Source organism: Pinus tabuliformis, chromosome 2_2 (assembly GCF_031772625.1).
Source record: "Pinus tabuliformis cultivar Carrire ecotype Pingquan chromosome 2_2, CPIR1, whole genome shotgun sequence".
In the NCBI taxonomy this organism is placed as follows: Eukaryota; Viridiplantae; Streptophyta; class Pinopsida; order Pinales; family Pinaceae; genus Pinus; species Pinus tabuliformis.
Window position 1 is genome coordinate 831,612,032 of NC_142300.1, and position 23,692 is coordinate 831,635,723.

The 23,692-nt window shown below is 36.0% G+C and overlaps 1 protein-coding gene across 1 annotated transcript; it reads left to right on the forward strand.

The window, feature by feature from the left end:
* Nucleotides 1–1,609: 1,609 nt before the first annotated feature.
* Nucleotides 1,610–23,312, forward strand: LOC149195553 (serine carboxypeptidase 1-like). Its single transcript, XM_089408497.1, has 10 exons — nucleotides 1,610–2,222; nucleotides 2,323–2,430; nucleotides 20,764–20,859; nucleotides 20,963–21,055; nucleotides 21,450–21,535; nucleotides 21,984–22,199; nucleotides 22,396–22,517; nucleotides 22,637–22,738; nucleotides 22,831–22,936; nucleotides 23,036–23,312. Exons 1-10 carry the CDS (start codon nucleotides 1,820–1,822, stop codon nucleotides 23,174–23,176), a joined length of 1,473 nt encoding a protein of 490 aa, XP_089264623.1. The 5' UTR covers nucleotides 1,610–1,819; the 3' UTR covers nucleotides 23,177–23,312.
* Nucleotides 23,313–23,692: the final 380 nt, after the last annotated feature.

Here is a 23,692-nt window from a genome sequence, read left to right on the forward strand (position 1 = left end):
AGGCTCACCCACCCACATTAAAAAACTATCTAATCATTGTGGCAATACTAACATATTCCGTTCTCCTAATAATAAAGCTAAATTGACTTTGTAGGGCCAAAAAAATTGCAATACGGAGTAGATTAATATCACAAAAAATTGCAATACGGACCAGATTAATATCACAATGCTGTTCCAATATTTCACTGTTGTGGGAGTGACATAATAAACACTCCTATAAAAATAAGAATAAGAATAATAGATAATAGTTTTGTTTTGATGAGAGAAAGGGAATCAATTGGAAATGTCAAACTTGCAGGTTAATCTCCCTTGGACGTTGCAACCATCCTGTTAAACCTGCACAACTACCATAAATATTACACCGATTTCAGTACCAATCAGTTAATAAATTAATTAATTAAATTAACCCTTGTGTAGGTGAAATAATTATTTCGTTTGTTTTGTTGCGCCAAAGGGAATTAATTCGAAAGGTCAAACTTTGTCATTCTCTCCGCTACTTTTGTTTGTTTGTTTTGTTGCGCGAAAGGGAATCAATTAGGAAAGAACTTGCATGTTAATCGCTGTGGCTCTTCTCTTTGTTTATTTTGTCTGTGAAACGTAAATCGCTCTCGTATTTTTGTCTGTTTGTTTTGTTGCGAGAAAGGGAATCAATTGAGAAAGGTCAAACTTCATGTTCATCGTTTGTATTTTCGTTGGTTAGTTTTTATGGGTTGCTTTCAAAATTTTGGAAATTTTAGTAAGATTTTGATAAAATTCATGAATCTTTATATGAATATATTATATAAAATATATAAAAATATATCATGAAAATTGACCTTTCAATTTAAATTGGTAGATTCTATTATTATTTTAACGTTTTTGTCGAGAGAATAGATTGATTCAATTTGCAGCATATCTAGATAAAAAATATGCAGAGTTATCTATCTACGAGAGAAATGAATAAATGAAAATAAAGATTTTTGTAAATTTAAATTACATTGGTTTGGCAGGGATTTTGTTTTCTGAAACAGAATTAATTAGAAATTTCAAACTTGCTTGTTAATAGCTTGTACATCTGTTTGTTTGTTTTGTTGTGAGAAAAAAGAATTAATTGGAAATGTCAAACTTGCTTTTTAATAGCTTGTACTTATGTTTGTTTGTTTTGTTGTGAAAAAATTGAATTAATTGAGAAAGGTCAAACTTGCATGTTAATGTTAATGGTTTTCATATTTTGTATTTTGGTTGATTAGTTTCTGTTTTTTGCTCTGAAAATTATGGAAATTTTGGCAAGATTTTGATAAAATCTAGCATGGATTTTTGTAAATCTAGGTTAATTGTTAAACTTCAATATTTTGGGTGCCTGACAAGTTTTTAATAGTGTTAAATCCATTTCCATCCTAATTCAAATACTTGTACTGTAAAAAAAAATTACCCTACCCCTTTTAATCGTCTAAACAATTCATTCGCCTCCATTCTTGGTTTGTTTTGTCGCCTTCATTCTTGGTTTGTTTTGTTGCCGGAAAAAGAATTATTTGGAAAACTCAAACTTGCATGTTAATCGCTCAAGTACTTCTGTTAGATTGTTTCGGTGGGAAAAAGGGAATTAATTGCAATGGTCAAAATTGCATGTTAATCGCTCTCGTACTTCAGTTATTTTGTTTCGGTGGGCGAAACCGAATTAATTGCAATGGTCAAACTTGCATGTTAATATCTGTCGGACTTTCGCGAGGACCATGTTGGGCAGGCATGCACACCCTCCAGCTATAAATGATACATCTCATTTCAGGAAATGTTGAAATCGTAAGTTCTGCAGCCGTTTCCATAGTTGTTTTCGCCAAAGATGGGGATAGTATTGGCAGTTGACTTCTTAATCTTCTATGTCATTTTGCACACGGCAATTGCTTCCTCTCATCAGAGGTTTACTCAAGGAGACGCACTGCGTTCGTCGCTCAATGAGCGAAGATATAGGGGCCAGAACGTACAGACTACAGAATGGGATTTCGATGACGCCCTCATTAGTTTTAAGCATGATTCCGAATATTTGACAGATACAGAAGAGGGTCACCTGCAAGAAGCCCATTATCTCCCCCATGGCCTCCCGGGACAGCCAGAAGGCATCAAATTTAGACAATACTCAGGATATGTAACAGTTGACGCCAATGCAGGCAGAGCGCTTTTCTATTATTTCACGGAGGCCGTACGCGATGCCTCAAAGCAGCCCCTTGTTCTCTGGCTTAATGGCGGTGAATTCATTTTAATATTGGCTCTTTTTTTTTTACTTTTGATCTGGTTTTCTATTGTCCACTTTTCGTCGTGACTCACAAACAGGTAATCCCAACGCAGGGCCTGGATGTTCGTCCTTTGGATATGGAGCAATGTCGGAACTAGGACCCTTTCGCGTAAACCCAGATGGAAAAACGCTTCACTTCAACCGCTACGCATGGAACCAAGGCTAGTATGGAATTTTTCGGTGCTGTTTCTTCTATTTTTTCAGAGGAAAAAAACACTTCTTATCATTATAAAATAAAAGAGAACCTATAATTTCATAGGTCCATATTTCCATGGTATTTTTCTACCCAGCCCATATACATATAAGTTTATTTATCCTATCTACTGCGTTTAAATCTTCTATATAGTTTTGCATGCTAGTCTAAGTTATTCATCCAGACTAAAAAATTGGATACCCCTTCTTTATAGACAAAAAGAATCTCTTACTCACAAAAAGTGACACTGTGATTCTTAATTTTGACATGATTACAAAAAGAAAACACAAAATTTTCTTGTATAAAAGTGACACTGTCATTTTTAATTTTGACAAGATTTTAAAATTTTGAATTAAATTTTTTTATTAGGAATTATTTTTATTTTTTGGACAAAAAAATTCAACAGTCATATTCTGTTCTCTGTAGATATGATCAAATTCTGTTCTCTGTACATATGATCCTTATGCGATTCATCTGATTAGATAAAATAAAAATTACCAACGTCCTTATGCGATTCATCTGATTAGATAAAATAAGCACCAACGTCCTTATGCGATTTATCTAACAAGATAAAATACGTAGATTGAAATAATTATGCTCTTTGACCCAATTTATTGGTGCTGTTTCTAATATACAATACATTATCATAGAATAATTATTCAGGCATAGAGTCCGAGGATAATCTACAGTGTTTGCTACTGTCTGTCCACGTTTGAAATCTGAAAGAAGATCTCCGAACATGGATAATTTTCAATCAATAAGAATGACGAGTATTATGTGTTATTTTCCCAATTTTATTCTTAAAAAATTGAGTAAGAAGAATCTTAAGCATAATCATAATTATTTATATTTGATGTATATTTGGTTAATTTTGTTTTTTTTTCTTAATTTAGTGATATTTTTACCAGTAGGGATATCATAGAAACAGTATAATAGGAGATTTTGAATCTAAAAATATTATAATAGTAATATACAATGATAAAGTTTATGTTAGTTGTTTCTTTTCAAAGATCAAATTCTATTATTAAAAATATCAGAAACTATTTTAATTGGTTTTATAAGAAACTGATTAATAACATACTATGTATAGTTATCAGAATAAACCAGAAATTAGATAGTATATTTGATGCATAACAAGACTATAAGCTAGTAAAACCATATGGAGACAAAGTAGAAGTCTCTATTGGAGGGGCTTGTAGCTTGTCTGTAGCTTGTCTCTAGGTCTTCTGTCACTAGCTAGAGTTACTTATATGTGGGCCAATTGTTCATAGATATCTCTATGTTGTATCTATATTTCATCCAAATATAATAAAACCTCCTGGTTGGCTTTTTTATTCTCTCATGGAGAATCCTACCAAGTAGTGATTTCATGTGCCAATATAGGCCAATGGTGTGTAAGTCTTGTTTTGGAACCCTCGAGTGTGCCTTCTCTCTCGTAGCCAGTTTGCCAAGGATGTTAAAACTTCATTGTTCATGTGTTGAGAATGATCCATTATAATAAATTCAAGATGAAACTAAGATCCATTATCAATCATAATCTTCTTGAATTTATGATGCAGTGTTGGCATGATAATGTCGGACCAAAGACTAATCCCACAAATGGGCTTGAGAACTAACTAGACTATCATGGTTATTGTAGCCCTTGCGGTAGTGAGAAAGTTGTCATGTCATGGATGTCGATCCAAGGGGGAAGTTGGACTAAAGAGAGGCTGCACAAGAAGAGGCAGGACTAAGAGAATGGGGGTAGATGGCGCTCCATAGGGGTGAGAGGTTTGAATATTGGAGTAGTTAGTAAAATCAAGGAAGAGAAGAACCATGAGGCCACATAAAGGGTGGTGTAGGCCTGAATTTTTTATAAAAAGAAAAACTATATAAACCCCAACACTTAAACTAGAACCACCCCAGCTGATATCTTCAATTATATAGCCCTCGAAGCGAAATATATCTATCTATATATATATATATATATATATATATATATATATATATATATATATATATATATTCAAAAAGAAGAGGGGTTTACCTTTTAATAAAAACCATTGGCTCAAGCCTTTTATCACAGCCATGAAGACCAAGCGTGCATATATCATATATTAGTGCGGCACCTCTTCTATTATATAGCCCTCAGAGCCAAATATATATATATATGTATTCAAAAAGAGGAGGGGCTTACCTTTTAATAAAAACCACTGGCTCAAGCCTTTTATCATAGCCATGAAGACCAAGCATGCATATATCATATATTAGCGCAACACCTTATTAGCTCCATTGCTTTAAACTTTCCTCCTGTTTCCCGTGATATGACTCAACCATGAGACCTGGGTCCCTATCTTTGTTCCCAATTCATCATCTTTCGAGACAAGTCACCCCGACGTTACATCACCCTAGCCTATCAAAAAGTGCGCAATAACTTTACCTTATGGGAGACAGACTCTAGAACCTAAATATTCACATTAAATATTGTCCTTGCCTTCTGTCAAATATTGTACCTTATTGTTATTAAAAGTACACATGCGCCATCCTTCCTTGAGGAGTTAGTATTTCCTTCGCATGCCCCTCATTAGTTATGTGCCAATAAAGAAACTTTGTGTCACCCCAACGCTTTATTCGTTGGATGGATTTCACATTAGCCTGGGTCCTTGCCACCGAATCACTTCCTTTATGTACTTCTCGTTTGATCTTCCTGACAAGACCCTTTGAGACATGTCACCCTAGAAATTTCCTTTTAATGAATACTTATTGATTGAAAATTGATATCATCTCCCCGGGCTCTGTCAACAGACAAACTCTTGTCCAAAAAAGAACTAAAGTAAGTTTTGTCTCTTCTTCTTGTACACTCCGGCTCAGCTCCAACTACTAGGTTCTTAATGAAGGATTATGTGAAGGCCATTATGTTGGTTTGGGCACCTCTATCTTTGATTACAAGAATTCAAATAAAACCTGGGTGTAACACAGACCTATATAAATATATATATATATATATATATATATATATATATATGCAAGGATGAAAACAATATAATTGCAGAAGGACATGAAAAAAAAAAACAATCCATTCTCACACACCACACTCTCTGCTCTTCTATTAATTAATTCTTTAAATATATACATATGTTTGGCATCGTTCCAAATCCTTGGAAATAGGATTGGATGAGCCCAAACTTGGCATCATTGAACTAATTACAACAAATAGATAAATTTTATGAATTACATAGCAACCAAAAACAAACTCTATCATAACAATCCATTTATTGAGGAACCAATTCCTCTGGTAAAAAATTTTGACCTCTCAATCAAATTGGTTTTACGGATGCCCCTCCACCATACTCCCACATAACAAAAAAAACTCCATGGGATCTTGCTCATGAGGTATCGAACAATTCTGCCACTTTCCTATACTAATGTGGAAGTCATCAAATTTGCATAACCTACTCGATGGTACTTCCATTTCACAAAATACTTGTAGTATTCCTTTCGTGTGGTCTTCTTAATTAGTATTTTGTCTAAAATCCTCTCTAGTTGTAAAGGCACTGTTGCTGGTAATTGTTTCTTCCATTGAATTTGTGAGTGTCCAATGTCAACTACTATTTGCACCTCTTCTTGTGGATGATACTTATATATGTCTACCACATTGAAGATGGGAGATATGTCAATCCCTGGTGACAACTCTATCTCATAAGAATTAGCTGGAAATTTCCAAAGGATTTTACAAGGACCAATTTTCTTTAATTTCAGTTTATTGTATTCTCCTTTAGGAAATGTTTCTTCCCTCAAATGTGCCAATACTAAGTCTCCACTTCAAAGATCTGTTCTTTCCTCTTGAGACCTGCTCTAGACTTATATTTGAGATTTCTTTCTTGTAGTCATTGTTTACTTTCTCATGGATCTCCTGTATAGTTATAACGATGTCTTCTCTTGTTGCACTTCTTTGTTCTACTCTTCTCAAGTCATGCACTCCTCCGAGATGCATCCCATGCATAATATTTAAAGGAATCCAACTAGTGATTATGTTTGGAGAATCATTAGAGAAAAATTTAGCCTCGAAAAGCACTTGATTCCACTGCTTGGGATGGTCTCCAACCAGGCTCCTCAAGATATTCTCCAAACTCCCATTAACTACCTTGGTCTATTCATCAGTTTGAGGATGATAGGCTTAATGAAAGCTCAATTTTGTCCTTAATTTCTTCCACAAATTTCTCTAGAAATACACAAAGAATCTAGTAACGCTATCTGACACAATGCTCTTGTGCACTCCATGTAATCTTACCACTTGTCTGAAGAACAAGTTAGTGACATAGGTAGTATCATTGGTTTTAAAACAGGTAATGGAATGGGCCATTTTTGAAAATCAATATACTACCACAAAGATTGCATCATTACCCTTTTGAGTTTTTGGGAAAGCAAATACGAAGTCCATGCTTACTGAATCCCATGGTCTATCTGGAATTGGTAATGATGTATACAAACTTGTATTTCGGCTCTTCTCCCCATCATGTAGAACATCTCTATCAAACTATCATGGTCTATCCAATAGAATGTGGCACACATCCATGGGCATGATATCACAGAGGACTTTATCCTTATAGTTGCCTATCTGCAACTCCACTTCACATTGTTCATTCACCAACAGTTGATGACCCTTTTGAATCCATGATACCTTATAAGGTGTTGGATGCTTCATCCTCTTCAAATTTAACTTCTCTACCACATATGTAAACACCAAGTTGTCTTTATTGCCACTATCAGTCACCATCTTGCAACATTTTTCTTCGACATTGAAAATAGTTAGAAACAAAGTCATTCTCTAAGATGGTTCAACAACTTCTTTCTTTGATTTCAAGAACACTTTCTTCAGCAATAGAGACTCTCCTGTCTTTGGTACATTTTTTTCCTCTTGTACCTTTGGTTCCCCTTCTTATAATAGGGAAACAACAACAGTTCCCTAGCTTGCATCGTTGATTTCTACACATTCATATGTCATATGTCCAAGCTTGCGACACCTATAGCAGCAAATATCTCTTCCTCTACCTCTTCCTCATCCTCTAGAAAAGGATCTTTGGCCTATGAAGTCTCCCTTTTACTGTCATTGTGGAATTGAGATACTATCTCCTTATTTTTATGTTGTAGACCTTGCTCTAGTTGATTGTTGTCCTCTTCCTCTAGTAGTAGTTTTTCCTTGGAAGGAATGCTTCCTTGCAAGCTTCTCCTTATTCTTCAAATCTAATGGGTATGCTTCTTCCACTATTTTGGGTGATAGCACACTGATTTCACCTTGGATGTTCAGCCTGAGACCATTAATGTATCTAGTTATCTTCTCTTTGGGCTCCTCCACATATCCAACCTTGATATTCACCTTATAAAACTCTTATGTGTACTACATAATAATCATCAATCTCTACATCAAATTTTGCATGTGCTTGAATAAAGGGATATGATAGTACTTTGGCAAGAATTTTCCTCTGTGCTTCACAACCATTTTTTCCCAACTCTTAATCTTTGTCTTATTTTTCCTTGTTTGTTCAACCTTTACGCCATCCCACCACAAAGTTTCATGTCTCTTCAATTTGGTGACAATAAACTTAACTTTATTCTTCTTGTCCATCTCCTCATATACGAAAAACTTATCCATCTTAGTGATTGAGTATATGAGCTCCTCTAGATTCATGCTATCAGTGTAAGAAGATAGATTTTTCTTCACCTTTTTGATAGATTCTAGAACTGCCTTTAATGTTTTGTCTTCTACAGGATCTTCAATTGCTTCTTCCTCTGGAGATTCTTCTTCCTCCTCACTTGCATCTCCAACTTCAGGTTATCTTTAGTTGCTAGTTTCCATGACTGCAATTTTTTCTTCCAACTGTTGCATAGCTCTCATCACTTTAGCATTGGCTATCTAGGCCTTTCTCCTCTCTGAACTCCTTTTGCATCTCATCCAAATCTGCACGCCATGGTCAACAAATTGTTTTTGGAATAAATGGAGGATTTGCTCTAATACCAACTGATGGAGACTATATATATATATATATATATATATATATATATATATATATATATATATATATATATATATATATATATATATATATATATATATATATATATATATAGATATATAGATATATATATATATATATATATATATATATATATATATATATATATATATATATATATATATATATATATATATATATATATATATAAGTGCCCCAACACTTAAACTAGAACCACCATAACCAACATCTTCTATTAATAGACACCTTATTAGCTCCCTCATTTGTTTCATGCAATACGACCAGACCACGAGACTTGGGTCACTCTCTTGGTGTGCAATAAAGTTCATGTTAGCTATGTTAGTTGATTCTTTTGAAACTTCAATCCTATCATTACAAATACCACTGGCTCAAGCCTTTTATCATAGCCATGAAGACCAAGCATGCATATATCATATATCAACATGGCACGTTATTAGCTCCATTTCTTTAAACGTTCCTCCTATTTCCCGCAATATCACTGAACCATGAGACTTGGGTCCCTATATTTGTGCACAATTTATCATCTTCGGAGACAAGTCACCCCGACCTTACATCATCCTAGCCTATCCAAAAGTGCGCAATAACTTTACCTTATGGGAGACAGACTCTAGGACATAAATATTCACTTTAAATGTTGTCCCTGCTTTCTGTCAAATACTGTACATGATTGTTCTTAAAAATACACATACCTCGTCCTTCTTGGAGGAATTAGCATTTCCTTCACACGCCCCTCATTAGTTATGCACCAATAAAGAAACTTTGTGTCACCACAATGCTTTATACATTGGATGGATTTCACATTAGCCCGGGTCTTTTCCACCCGAGCACTTCCCTTATGTGCTTCTCATTTGATCTTCCTGACAAGACCCTTTGAGACATGTCACCCTGAAAATTTCCTTTTGACGAATACTTATTGATTGAAAGTTGATATCATCTCCCCGAGCTCTGTCAACAGACAAACTCCTATCAAAACAAAAAAAAAACTAAACTAAGTTTTGTCTCTTCTTCTTGTACACTCTAACTCAACTCTAGTTACTAGGTTTTTAATGAAGGATTATGTGAAGGCCATTATCTTGGTTTGGACACCTCTATCTTTGATTACAAGAATTAAAATAAAACCCAAGTGTAACACAGACCCATGCTACACTTACACTATATATATATATATATATATATATAAGGATGAAAAAAATAAAATTGCAGAAGGACTGGTTTAAACTAATTAAATCCATTCTCACACACCACACTCTCTGCTCTTCTATTTATTAGTACTTTAAATATATACATATTTTTGGCATCATTGCAAATCCTTGAAAATAGGATTGGATGAGCCTAAAATTGGCATGATTGTACTAATTATAAAAAATAGATAAATTTAATGAATTACATAGCAACTAAAAGCAAACTCTATCTTAACAATCCACTCAATGAAGAACCAATTACTTTGGTAAAAAAATTTGACCTCTCGATCAAATTGGTTTTACGGATGCCCCTCCATCATACTCCCACATAACAAAAAAATCTCCATGGGATCTTACTCATGAGGTATCCAACAGTTCTACCACTTTTCTATACTAATGTGGAAGTCATCTGAGTTACATTAGCTACTGGATGGTCGTTCCATTTGATAAAATACTTTTAGTATTCCTTTCCTGTGGTATTCTTAATTAGTATTTTGTCTAAAATCCTCTCTAGTTGTAAAGGCACAATTACTGGTAATTGTTTCTTCCTTTGAATTTGTCATTGTTCACTCTCATCTACAATTTGCACCTCTTCTCCTAGATGACACTTATATAAGTCTACCACATTGAAGATGGGACATATGTCAATCCTTGGCGACAACTCTATCTCATAAGCATTGGCAGGAAATTTTTGAAGGATTTTTAAAAGGACCAATTTTCTTTAATTTCAGTTTATTGTAATCTCCTTTAGGAAATATTTCTTCCCTCAAATGTGCCAATACTAAGTCTCCCACTTCAAAGATCTATTCTTTCCTCTTGAGACCTGCTCTGGACTTGTATTTGAGATTGCTTTCTTGTAGCCATTGTTTACTTTCTCATGGATCTCCTGCATAGTTGTAACAAAGTCTTCTCTTGTTGAACTTCTTTCGTTTTACTCTTCTCAAGTCATGCACTCCTCTTAGATGCATCCCATGCATAATCTCAAAAGAAATCCAACTAGTGATTATGTTTGGAGAATCATTATAGGAAAATTTAGCCTTGGAAAGCACTTGATTCCACTGCTTGGGATGATCTCCAACTAGGCTCCTCAAGGTATTCCCCAAACTCCTATTAACTACCTTGGTCTATCCATCCGTCTAAGGATCATAGGCTTAACGAAAGCTCAATTTTGTCCTTAATTTCTTCCATAGATTGCTGTAGAAATTCACGAAGAATCTAGTAACACTATCTAACACAATGCTCTTGTGCACTCCATGTAATCTCACCACTTCTCTAAAGAACAAGTTAGTAACGCGGGTAGCATCATTGGTTTTAAAACAAGTAATGGAATGGACCATTTTTTAAAATAAATATACTACAACAAATATTGCATCATTATCCTTTTGAGTTTTTGGGAAACCTAATATGAAGTCCATGCTTATTGAATCCCATGGTCTATCTGGAATTGGTAATGATGTATACAACCTTGTATTTTGGCTCTTCTCCTTGTCATGTAGAACATCTCTATCAAACTATCATGGTCTATCCAATAGAATGTGGCACACATCAATGGGCATGATATCACATAGGACTTTATCCTTATAGTTGCATATGTGCAACTCCACTTCACACTATTCATTCACTAACAATTGATGGCCCTTTTGAATCCATGACACATTATAAGGTGTTCGATGCTTCATCCTCTTTGAATTTAACTTCTCTACCCCATATGTAAACAACAAGTTGTCTTTGTTGCCACTATCAATCACCATCTTGCAACATTTTCCTTGGACATTAAAAATAGTTATAAACAAAGTCATTCTCTAAGATGGTTCAACAACTTCCTTATTTGACTTCAAGAACACTTTCTTAAGTAATAGACACTCTCTTATCTCTGGTACATTTTTTGCCTCTTGTACCTTTGGTTCCCCTCCTTATACTAGGGAAACAACAACACTTCTTTGGCTTGCATCCCTGTTTTCTATGCATTCATATGCCATATGTCCAAGGTTGCCATACCTGTAGCAGCAAATATCTCTTCCTCTACCTCTTCCTCATCCTCTGGAAAAGGATCTTCAGCCTATGAAGTCTCCCTCTTACTCTCGTTTTGGAATTGAGCTACTATCTCCATCTTTTTATGTTGTAGATCTTCCTCTAGTTGACTGATGTCCTCTTCCTCTAGTAATACTTCTTCCTTGGCAAGAAGGCTTCCTTGCAAGCTTCTCCTTATTCTTCCAATCTAATGGGTATGCTTCTTCCACAATTCTGGATGATAACACGGTGATTTCACCTTGGATGTCCAGCCTGAGACCATTAACATATCTAGTTATCTTCTTTGTGGGCTCCTCTACATATCCAACCTTAATATTCACCTTATAAAACTCTTATGTGTATTACATAATAATCATCAATCTCTACATCATATTTTGCATGTGCTTTGAGTAAAGTGAGTTAATAGTAATTTGGCAAGAATTTTCCTCTAAGCTTCACAACCATTTTTTCCCAACTCTTAATCTTTTGCTTATTTTTCCTTATTTTTTCAACCTTTACGCCATCCCACCATAAAGTTTCATGTCTCTTCAATTTGGTGGATATAACTTAACTTTCTCCTTCTCATCCATCTCCTCATATTCGCAAAAACTTATCCATCTCAGTGATCGAGTATATGAACTCCTCTAGATTCATGCTGCCAATGTAAGAAGATAGATTTTTCTTCACCTTTTTGATAGATTCTAGAACTTCCTTTAATATTTTGTCTTCTATAAGATCTTCAATTTCTTCTTCGTGTGAAGATTCTTCTTTGCTGTTACTTGCATCTCCAGCTTTAGGTTCTCTTTAGTTGCTAGTTTCCATGACTGCAATTTTTTCTTCCAACTACTGCATAGCTCTCATGACTTCAGCATTGGCTATCTAGCCCTTTCTCCTCTCTAAACTCCTTTTGCATCTCGTCCAAATCTATGTGCCATGGCCAACAAATTGTTTTTGGAGTAGATGGAGGATCTGCTGTAATACCAAATGATGGAGACCGTAACTTTATCTCTCTCTCTCTCTCTCTCTCTATATATATATATATATATATAAGCCCCGACACTTAAACTAGAACCACCACATCTAACATCTTCCATTAATAGACACCTTATTAGCTCCCCCATCCGTTTCCTACAATACGACTAGACCATGAGGCTTGGGTCCCTCTCTTGGTGCACAATTCCTCATCTATTGAGACATAACAACCCTACCTATCCAAAAGTACATAGTAACTTTACCTTCCAGGAGACAGACTCTGAGACATGAATATTCACTTTAAATGGCATCCCCTACTTTTGTTAAAGGTTGTCCCTAGTGCTTTCTAAGAGTACACATACCTTGTCCTTTCGGAGGGAGTCAATATTCCCTTCGCGGACCTCTCGTTAGTCTGGATTCCATGTTAGCCCAAGTTCTCATCACACCAATGCTTCACTTATGCACTACTCCTCTACTCTTCTCGAGGAAGACCATCTGGGACACGTCACCTGAGAAAATGCCTTTTGGTGAATACTTGTTTGTAAATGTGTTAGAAAGCTTGCATAGATGAATCTAGCTAGTAAAGGTTGAACACACGGCTTTGCCGAGCAAAAACACCAAAAAAAAATTGAAAGAACAAAAAGAATTATTGATTAACAAAAAATAGGTTACTATGCTCATGATATACTACATGATAGTCAACTAATACGCATCACTGGGTGAAGATTCCAAGGTAATGCACCATAGTGGTGATCAATGAGAGGACTCGACACCTACAACAAGTTTCGAAGAGACCTAGCCAGTTGCGGAGTGAAAGGAGGAGCAAATCAAGGAGTAAATCATGCAAAAAGGATATTGCATGTAGTCCCATGCATGCATGGATAGTCAAAGGCACCAATCTAGTGAAGATTCCAATGTTGAAGCCTTTCGTGTCAGTGAATGCTCTAACTAAGTTTCCGCATGTGCCAATAATGAAGTTCCTAGGTGTGTAATACCTCCAACACCCCCCTTGAACACCACTATGGGGAAAAATAGAAAATGGGATCTGGCAACTAAGGCCAAAGGTCACCCAAAATATAGTGCAACTTGTACTAAAATTGAGGAAAGAGGGTAAAATTTATGGGAAACCCCCCCCTCAAAATATAATGTAATCGAAAGAAAAGAAGAAGAAAAGACAGTTGCTAAGCAACTGCGTCCTTCACCCAAGACGATCGCACAGAGAGTGAAACTTTTGCTGAGTGATTGTATTGGTGAAGATGTCTACTATCTGTTCTGCTGAAGGACATAACTGCAAATAAATGACCCGATCATGTACTAAGTCTCTGATGTAGTGCATATGGATCTCTATGTGCTTCATCTGCTGCCGCTGTACTGGATCCCTGCAAAATTTGAGAGTGCTCTAGTTCTCACACTAGATGACAGTGGGATGGTGGAACTGGACGCCCAACTCAGTGAGGAAGTGTTGTAGCCAAAGAGCCTGAATGGTGATGTTGACTACTCCTCTGTACTAGGCCTCAGCTGAAGAGAGAGCAATAGCAACCTACTTCTTGCTCGACCAACAGATAGGGCCAGACCCTAGACTGAGTGATATTTGGAGGTGGACTTGTGATCAAAACTATTGCCCGCCCAATCAGAATCTGTGAAGCCAAGGAGATTCAATAGAGTGCCTGCTGCATAGTGAATCCTGAAGGTGATGGTGCCCTGCACATATTGGAGGATGTGTTTGGCATCTTTCTAGTGTAGCTCATGTGGCTCTTGCATATATCTGGAAACTGCCCCTACTGCATATGAGAGATTTGGTCTGGAGTGGGTGAGGTATAGTAAGATCCTCACTTGCTGTTGGTAGAGAGTACTGTCAACTAATGGAGTGTCACCTCCATCCTCAAGGCATAACACAAACAGAAAAGGAGTCGGTGCTGGCTTGCAGTCAGTCATGTGAAATGTCCAGAGAAGATCCTGCACATACTTAGCCTAAGAGAGTTTAATGCCTGTGGCATCCTGGCTAATCTCAAGACCAAGAAAGAAGTGTAATGGACCCATGTTCGTCATTAAGAACCTATCATGCAAGGTCCTCTTGACTGCAGCAATGGCTAAAGCCGAGTTGCCGGTGATCAGGAGATCATCCACATACAAAACTAAGATAAGGAGAGAGTCATGTGTCTTGAGCATGTAAACATTTGGATCAGACTTACATCTTTCAAAGTTTTGTGATAAGAGAAAAGAATCCATCTTCGCATACCAAGCTCTCAGGGCCTGCTTAAGGCCGTAGAGAGACTTCTTTAGTCTGCAGACTAAAGATAAATCCCGAATGAAACCATGTGGCTGCTCCATGAAGATCTCCTCAGATAGGTCTCCGTGAAGAAAGGCATTCTTCACATCCATTTGATGTACTTACCACCCCTAGGCAGCTACAATGGAAAGTGCAAAGCATATGGAATCCATCTTTGCTATTGAAGAAAAGGTCTCATCATAATCAATGCCATGCACTTGCTGGAAGCCTTTGGCTACTAGCCTCACTTTCTATCTGGTGATTTTCCCATCTACAACACTCTTGGTCCTATAGAACCATTTGCATTAGACAAGTTTCCTTCCTGAAGGAAGGGGGACCAGATCCCAGGTCTGGTTCTCGAGGAGGGAGTTGTAATCCCCCTCCATGTCGAACTCCCAAGAGGGATGCCTAGTAGCTTTAGCATAAGACTGCATATCATAAGACTAAGCCAAATGACAATGCCAGGATGGTGTTGGTTTAGTGGCAGTGAGGGCAAGAGGAAGCTCAAGAAACTCCGAGCTAGTCCTCCACTGATGAAAATTATCCCCGACAAGACCATTTCTAGCAGCTAGGTGGTTTTGTGCATATATCTCACTTAAGTTCCCTGTTCTCTGATTTATGACAGGGGAAGTTGATTCACTGCTATCTGGGCTTGGATGTGGATCACCATATGCATGCATTGGATTTGTATCTAAAGACTGTCTCTGCATTTGCATGCTCTACCACAGCATCTGCATGCTATTTATCTACATCTGAGTGTAGTGAGTCATCAGATCGGTCATGAGGTGGATAAAAGGTGTCTGCATGTGGCAATTGAGGTGAATGTGAGTGACTTTCCCAAAATTGGACACTTCTCTCAATGATGAGCTTGTCCATAAAGGAAATCAGGAGTCGGTATCTGTTCACAACATCAGGGTATCCAACGAATATGCACTTAATGCTCTATGGATCAAGAGCTTTCCTCTTTTCAGAGGGGATCCTGGCCCATTCTCAAGAGCCGAAAACACGGAAGTGGGTGGCCTCCAGTTTAGTGCCACTCTAAGCCTCAAAGGGGGTCTAATCCCTGATAGATATATGAGGAGATCTATTCTGGATGTAGTTAGCACAATTAAGTGCTTCAGCCCATAGCTTATGAGGTAGTGACTTAGCATATAGCATGCAGGAAGCCATCTCTTTGAGAGATCGATTCTTTCTCTTAGCAACTATGTTCTATTGCGGAGTGTATGGAACTGTGTGCTGCAACTATATGCCGGACTCAAGGCAAAGGTTCTTGTGCTATGTTAACATATTCCCCCGCATTGTATGTACAGAGGGCTTTGATATTTCTCTCTGACTGTGTCTCAACTAGTGTTTTGAAATCTTCAACGTGCGCTAAAACTTCAGATTTGGCCTTGAGAAGATACACCCAAGTATACTGTGAGAAATCATTAATAAATGTAAGAACATACCTTGCTTCTTTGATGGAAGGAGGAGGAAAAGGCCCCATGAGATCACTATGGATCAGATCTAGAGGAGAGGATGCTCTATGAGTCTTGTGAGTGTCAAACGTTTCTCTAGGATGTTTGCCAAGGACACACCCTTCACAAATGCCTTTGGAGAAACTAATATTTGGAAAACCTTCCACCATCTCATGCTTTCTTAACTGCTGCATATACCTGTAATTTAAGTGACTAAACCTCTCGTGCCAAATCCTACTACTATCATTAGCATGTGTAAGCAATAAGGAGGATTCAGATTTAATAAATTTAGAAAATGTATACAGTCTAGGTCCATTGTTTACCTCACCAATCACAATTTTGGAGCTACTATGTAGGTCATATATGTTCACTGCATCTGGAGTGAATTCAACTCTCTTTCTGGTACCGACATGAGTGATCTAATAAACTGAAAGCAGGTTTACTGAAAGTTTTGGAACATGAAGCACATCTTCAAAGCTTCCGTGTAAAAGTTCCACTCTACCTTTTCTGTTTACCTCAATAGGTGAGTCATCTCCCATGAGGATGGGAGGTCCTTTGCATGTATTCAAAGAGGAATAGACTTCCTTCATAGTAGCCATATGTTGTGATGCACCAGAATCTATAATCCATGCATCAGGCGAAGAGTTAATTGCAACTAAAGCATGAAAATTTTTACCTTTCCCGTGTGGCAGATCCTTAGTTTACTTCTTGGTGCCTTGAGAGATGTGGTCCCCAAGGTCATGCTTCTGAAGGATTTTTGCCATGTGGTCAATTTGTTTCTTCATGTAGGAGGATTCTAGATGGAATCCTCAGTGACAGTAGGTGCATTTGTCTCCTTTCTTCCCTTTCTCATTTCTGGAGGCAGAGGAGTCATTGAAGGGCTTGGCGTACCCTTCCTTCTTTGGATGGGAATGCGCTTTTCTCTTGTCATTTTGCTGTTGATTTTTCTGATTTGAATTAGATATGTGATTTTTATTATGTCTATCATCATGCACAACAAGTGCATGCACTTTTGGAGGTTTGATTTTCACCATGCCAATGAGTTTATCTTGCTCAAAAGTGAGGGACTCCATGTACTCTTTGAGAGAAGGCATAGTGTAGGATTTACCTGTTGCAAGCCTTACTGAATGAAATGTAGACACAAAGACAGAGTATTGTGGTCCGAGCTTTGACATAATAGAGATAACTTGGCGACTCTCCTCCTTGGATTTGTCAATTCCACAACCCTTGAGTTGCAGTAATAGATCATTATATTTGGTGAAGAAGTCTTGAATTTTGTCATAGTTTTTTGGATCCAATGAGAGAAACTCCACTTCGAGCAGATGTCCTTTCATCTCATCCTGTTTCCTGTAGAGTTCTTCAATCTTTTTCCAAATCTCATTTGGAGTACTGCAGGTAGATAGATGAAACTGCAACTCTGGGGAGACACACATGCATATGGATGAGTGGTTGAGGTACTTGGATTTCTCTATGACTGAAGTGGGTTCCACTTCTGCAGCCATGGTAATCTAGTGCAACCCTTTCTGATGAAGGTATCGAGCCATTTGGTCCTTCCATTTGTGATAGTTGTACGGTGTTAAGATTGATGCTTTGGGAAACTCCATTTTTCTGTCGATCTTTGATCTCCCAGCTGTAATACCTGCAAAATAAAGTATTGGTGCACCTTTTATCTAACAACCTATGGACTCCGATACCATGTAAATGTGTTAGAAAACCTGCACAGATGAATCTAGCTAGTAAAGGTTGAACACACAACTTTGCAGAGCAAAAACACTACCAAAAAATCGAAAGAAGAAAAAGAATTATTGATTAACAAAAAATAGGTTACAATGCTCATGCTATACTACATGCGAGTCAACTAATACACATCACTGGGTGAAGATTCTAAGGTAATGCGCCATAGTGGTGGTCAGTGAGAGGACTCAACACCTACAGCAAGTTCCAAAGAAAACTAGCCAGTTACAGAGTGAAAGGAGGAGCAAATCATGCAGAAAGGATCTTTCATGTAGTCCCATGCATGCATGGACAGTAAAAGGCACCAATCTGGTGAAGATTCCAATGTTGAAGCCTTGCATGTCAGTGAATGCTCTAACTAAGTGTCTGCATGTGCCAGTAATGAAGGTCCTAGGTGTGTAGCACCTCCAACATTGTTGACGAAAAGTTGATTCCGTCTCTGCGACCTCTATCAATAGACAGACTCCCCTAAAAAAATAAAATAAGTGTTGTCTCTTCCACATGTACACTATCACTTAGCTTAGGTTATTGAGTTCTTAATGGAGGATTGTGCAAGGGCCATTATGTTGGTGTGGGCATCTCTGTCTCTGATTACAGGAATTCAAGTAAAACCTGGGGGCGTAACGGAGACCCATACAACACTTACACTTTATATATATAGTTAAGGATGAAAATAATATAACTGCAAAAGGATTGGTTTAACTTAATTTAATGCACTCTCGCACCCCAAACTCTTTTCTTTTTTATTCATTAAAACTTTAAATGTATACATATGTTTGACATCGTTCTAGATCCTTGAAAGCAATATCGGATGAGCCGAAACTTGGCATAATTAGACTAATTACAAAAATTATCTAAATCTAATGAATTACATGGGAAAAAACAAACTCGATCTTAACAATTTACTCATCAAGGAACCAACTCCTCTACTAAATTATTTTGACCTCTCGGTCAACTTGGTTTTATGGATGCCCTACATTGAAAAGACCCTCCCAAACAAGGAATTAGAAGATGACCATATGATAGGGAAAGTGGCCAAAGAAATATGACCATATGATAGGGAAAGTGGCAAAAGAAATATGACCATATAATGGGGAAGGTGGCCAAAAGGAATTCCATAAGCCTCTATAAATTCTCGATAAGATATAAACTTATGACAGTAGTGAGAACCAAGAACTCAACAAGAAATAGAGACAATCAAATCAAAGTAACATGCAACCAATAACTTGAATGAGTAAAAATTGAAGAGATAACATCTAGAAACATTTTAAAAAATACCTATATCCAAGCACATGTAGGCAAGAGATACCACACTACCTACCCATGTTCATTCTTTGATTCCTTACAGTCTTGAATGAAATTAACTCCACTAAGGTGGAGGTTAGGCTAAGAAGAACTAGACATTTATTGATTGCATAAAAGGAAACAAGAAGGAGCCATACAAGGCTGAGCAGAAAGTGACTAAGTGGAGTTGAGACCAAACTGCTAACTTGTAAACAACAATTGCTAAACTTACCATCCAACTTTATAAAAATCCACATGCCATCAATAAACTTCCTATATGTGCCACCCTCGTTCATTAATGTGTACATGCTGGGAAATGATGGGGGATCAAACATTTTTATCATCACTAATAGGCAAGTGGTACCCACACCTCTTTTCTCTATTGACCTAGGTGAAAGTGGGTACTCCTTCCAATACATTATTTATCACCCAATAAAGAGATTTTCTTCATCTCATTACTTAAAAATTAAAACTATTAAAAAAAAATTATTATTTTTTTAGTCAAAATAAGCTTAAATTGATCTCAATAAATATATAATTGAAAAGTGAATTAATTTTATATAATATAAATATATTATTTAGATATTAGAATTTCTTTAATATATTTAAAAAATATAACTCAATTTATTATCTACATATATCAATTTAGTATTTGATTTGATTATAATTTTAGAATTAAATTATAAATTTGGTTTAATTTAAAAATGATAATAAATATATATAACAACGTATTAAATATAATTTTCATTCAAATTTCATATTATTGCAAATATTTATATATCTCTATTTATTTTCAAAAATTTAAAATTAACATAATTTTATATTACTAAGATATATATTGTTGATTTATTATTACTTTTATAAAAAAAATTATTAAATTCAACTTATTAAAAAGTTTTTTTTTTTTTTAATAAAATATAAATTATCACAATTATCTGAAGAAAATAAATATTACTAAAATAAAAATAATCCTTATAAGTTTTATAATAAAAATGTGCGCTTTTCTAAATAATTAAGATTAGGAAAAATGATAAGATTATTAAAATGGAAAAAAAGATATTTTTATACATGAATGATTTCTTTATTTTTTTTAATCACAGAACTAACCTTCTTAACTCAATAAAATTATTATAATCATCCAAAATTTCTCTCAATATCCGAGAGAAATAAAATGATAAAGAACGTAGAAAATGTCCTTACCTTTTAAAATTCTTATAAATCAATTTCAATTTAAGCTCAATCAGTAAATGTTAGCCACAACCTATCATCCTCTTCCTAACCTAGATATAAGTGTACATCCTTCATCATGTATTTCTATTAAATTTTCGTCTATATTATCACCATGCATTCTTACTGCAGTGGCCAATATATTGTTTCTGGAGTCCCCTGCTGGTGTTGGATTCTCTTATTCAAACAGGAGCTCTGATTATGAAGAGAGTGGTGATAAACGAACAGGTAATTTGTGAAGTGCTTAGTCTTGTAGAAATTTATGTGAGGAATAGAAAAACCCTGAAGTAGTAGCATACATTTAAACATATGACCTGTGTTTCTTTTCCAGCTAAAGACGCGTATGCATTCCTGGTGAACTGGTTCAACAGGTTTACCGAGTATAGATTTCGTGATTTCTACATAGCAGGCGAAAGTTATGCTGGTAATAATACATAATATAATATTATTTTATCCAATGGTTTCTACGAGGCTTTGGAAGATTATAAAGACATTATGGAAATTTTGAAAATGACCATATATTTAGAGATTTAATTTTTTTCAAAAATGATATGTAGGGAGTCAAATTATGTGAGGATTGTATATTGCTGGTCTTTATGTGAAGATTGTATATTAAACAGACTCGTCCTTGAATTTGTCTGAAACCTGTTATGCTCGTTCTTTTTATTAAACAGACCTCTCTTGAAATCTTCTGAAAGCTGTGATATTCTGAATAAATGCAACTGTGATATTCTGAATAAATGCAAGACGCGTTGGATTTATACAGAAATATTGATGTTTTTGTGAGTGTAACGCCGAGTATCGGACCATGACTGTAGGACATTACGTTCCAGAGTTGGCTGCAACAATTTTACACCACCAAAGGTTGTCGCAGGCATCTTTCATTAATTTCAAAGGAGTAATGGTGAGTTCAAAACAGAGTTTGTCGATCTAAAATAAAAACAATTCACAAGGCAAAAGTATTGAGTGGTGGGACAAATCAGTTGAAATTTTCCATTACATTAGTAATAAACTTCCAAATCTAATTAGTTTACTAGGAGGTTAGTAATATGTTTAAGGGTCGCGATTAGTTCAGGTACTTGATTACCAATGAATAGTAAAAATTTTAATATCACATTGAGGCTTTTGGTTACACAACATTATTGAGGTTTTTCCAAATACTTACAAGTGGACCATTAACCACCTTAAATGATACCCGAGACAAATGATATGATAATTACTCTAACAATAAAGAAGCGCGTTTCCAACCACAACAATAAAATTAAAATTTACAACTATGTTAAAATCCATCGTGCAAGTCTAGAATTTTTGAAATATAATCAATTTCAAGTTTACTCATTGAACTTCTGCAGGTGGGAAACGGCCTAATGAACTGCGAGACAGATAATCTTGGAGTAATTACGTACCTGTGGACACATGCTTTAATATCGGATGAAACTTATGAAATCAACTCAAAGATGGGGCCATGTAGGTCTGGTCTCGACCTCGTAAACATCGACACGGGAAATATCGATGCGTATGACATCTTTGCTCCCCTATGTCCAACTAATTCATCCGGCCAAGCCAAGGTGTGTAAATTAGAAATTTATATAATATAATGGTTGAAATTTGAATGTCATTACAGTAATACACTTATATAAGCTTTAAACAGTTTTTTTTGGTTATGCAGGAAATAAATCTAAATGAAAAAAAAAAAAATAAGTCTTCAAAATCACTCTAGATAAATTTATATGTGAGTTAAATTGAACATACTTCTGTGAAAAGCAGGAAGAAGCTGAAATTCCTGGATATGATCCTTGCATTGATTACTACGTACAGTCCTATCTTAATAGACCCGATGTTCAGAAAGCCATACATGCAAAGGAAACAGCCTGGGTGAATTGCAGGTGAGACTCCTTAAAGCAAATCAATAATAATAAATTATTTTTAAGTTCAAAGCAAAAACACCCACCAAGCTTGTTTTACCTTTGGAAATTCATTTTGATTTCTTGCAATGTGTTACAAGTGATATCGTGAATTATACTTCTTGGAACGACAGTCCCACAAGTATGTTAGAAATCTATAGCCGCCACCTTATTCCAACTGGCCTGCGAATACTTATCTATAGGTATGAATTTTAATGACTTCTTCCCCGCGGTGCATGACAAGTTTGTTATTTTATCATGAGAACGATCTCTGAATTTTTTGTTTGGTTTTCAGTGGAGACACTGATAGCGTAGTGCCCGTAACCTCTACAAGATTCTCCATTAATAAACTCAAACTTCCAATTGAAACTCCATGGTACCCCTGGCTTGATGGCGACGAGGTAATTAGATTGAACTGTCATTAATTTCACATATAAAGTTCTGAGAAGATTGATCTTTATGTGCAGAAATTTTCTGATTCCACGTCAAAATTTGTACAGGTGGGAGGATATACTGTAATTTACAAGGGACTGACATTTGCCACAGTTCGTGGGGCGGGGCATCAAGTTCCAGAATTTCAACCGTCCAGGGCCTTAACGTTGTTCAAAAGCTTTTTGGCTGGGAAGCCCTTGCCAACTTAATTTGATTGCGTGAAAATCCTGGTTTTCTCCATTAAACTTTTCCAATTTGGTCTGCATGCATAACCATTCTCGCTCAGTCGAGTTTGCATGCTCAAGAATGGTTCTTCCCCAGTTATCTCCTCCTCAGCAATACTTTTAGATACATTTTAGTGCAATATCTAGATCCACGGTGATTTTAGGCTATTTAACCATCTTTGTATACCAGGTATATTTGTTGTCTGATCGAAAATGTGTGAAACTACTACCATAAAGATCCAAAACTGAATCTTTGCATCGCATGAATTCATATTTCATTTTGAAATTGTAATATGCTCAGAATTTTAAACAAATGAATAAAATGATGCCTACTTTGAATGATAAGCTTCAATAAACTATTTGCTAAAATGAAAATTAAAAGCAACAAAGTTATATCTTGGTGATTCTCACTCACAGTTATAAACTTTACTAATGTATGATGCGAACATGGGACATGAACATTTGATGTGAACATGGTACGTCAGTAATTATCAGTTTTTA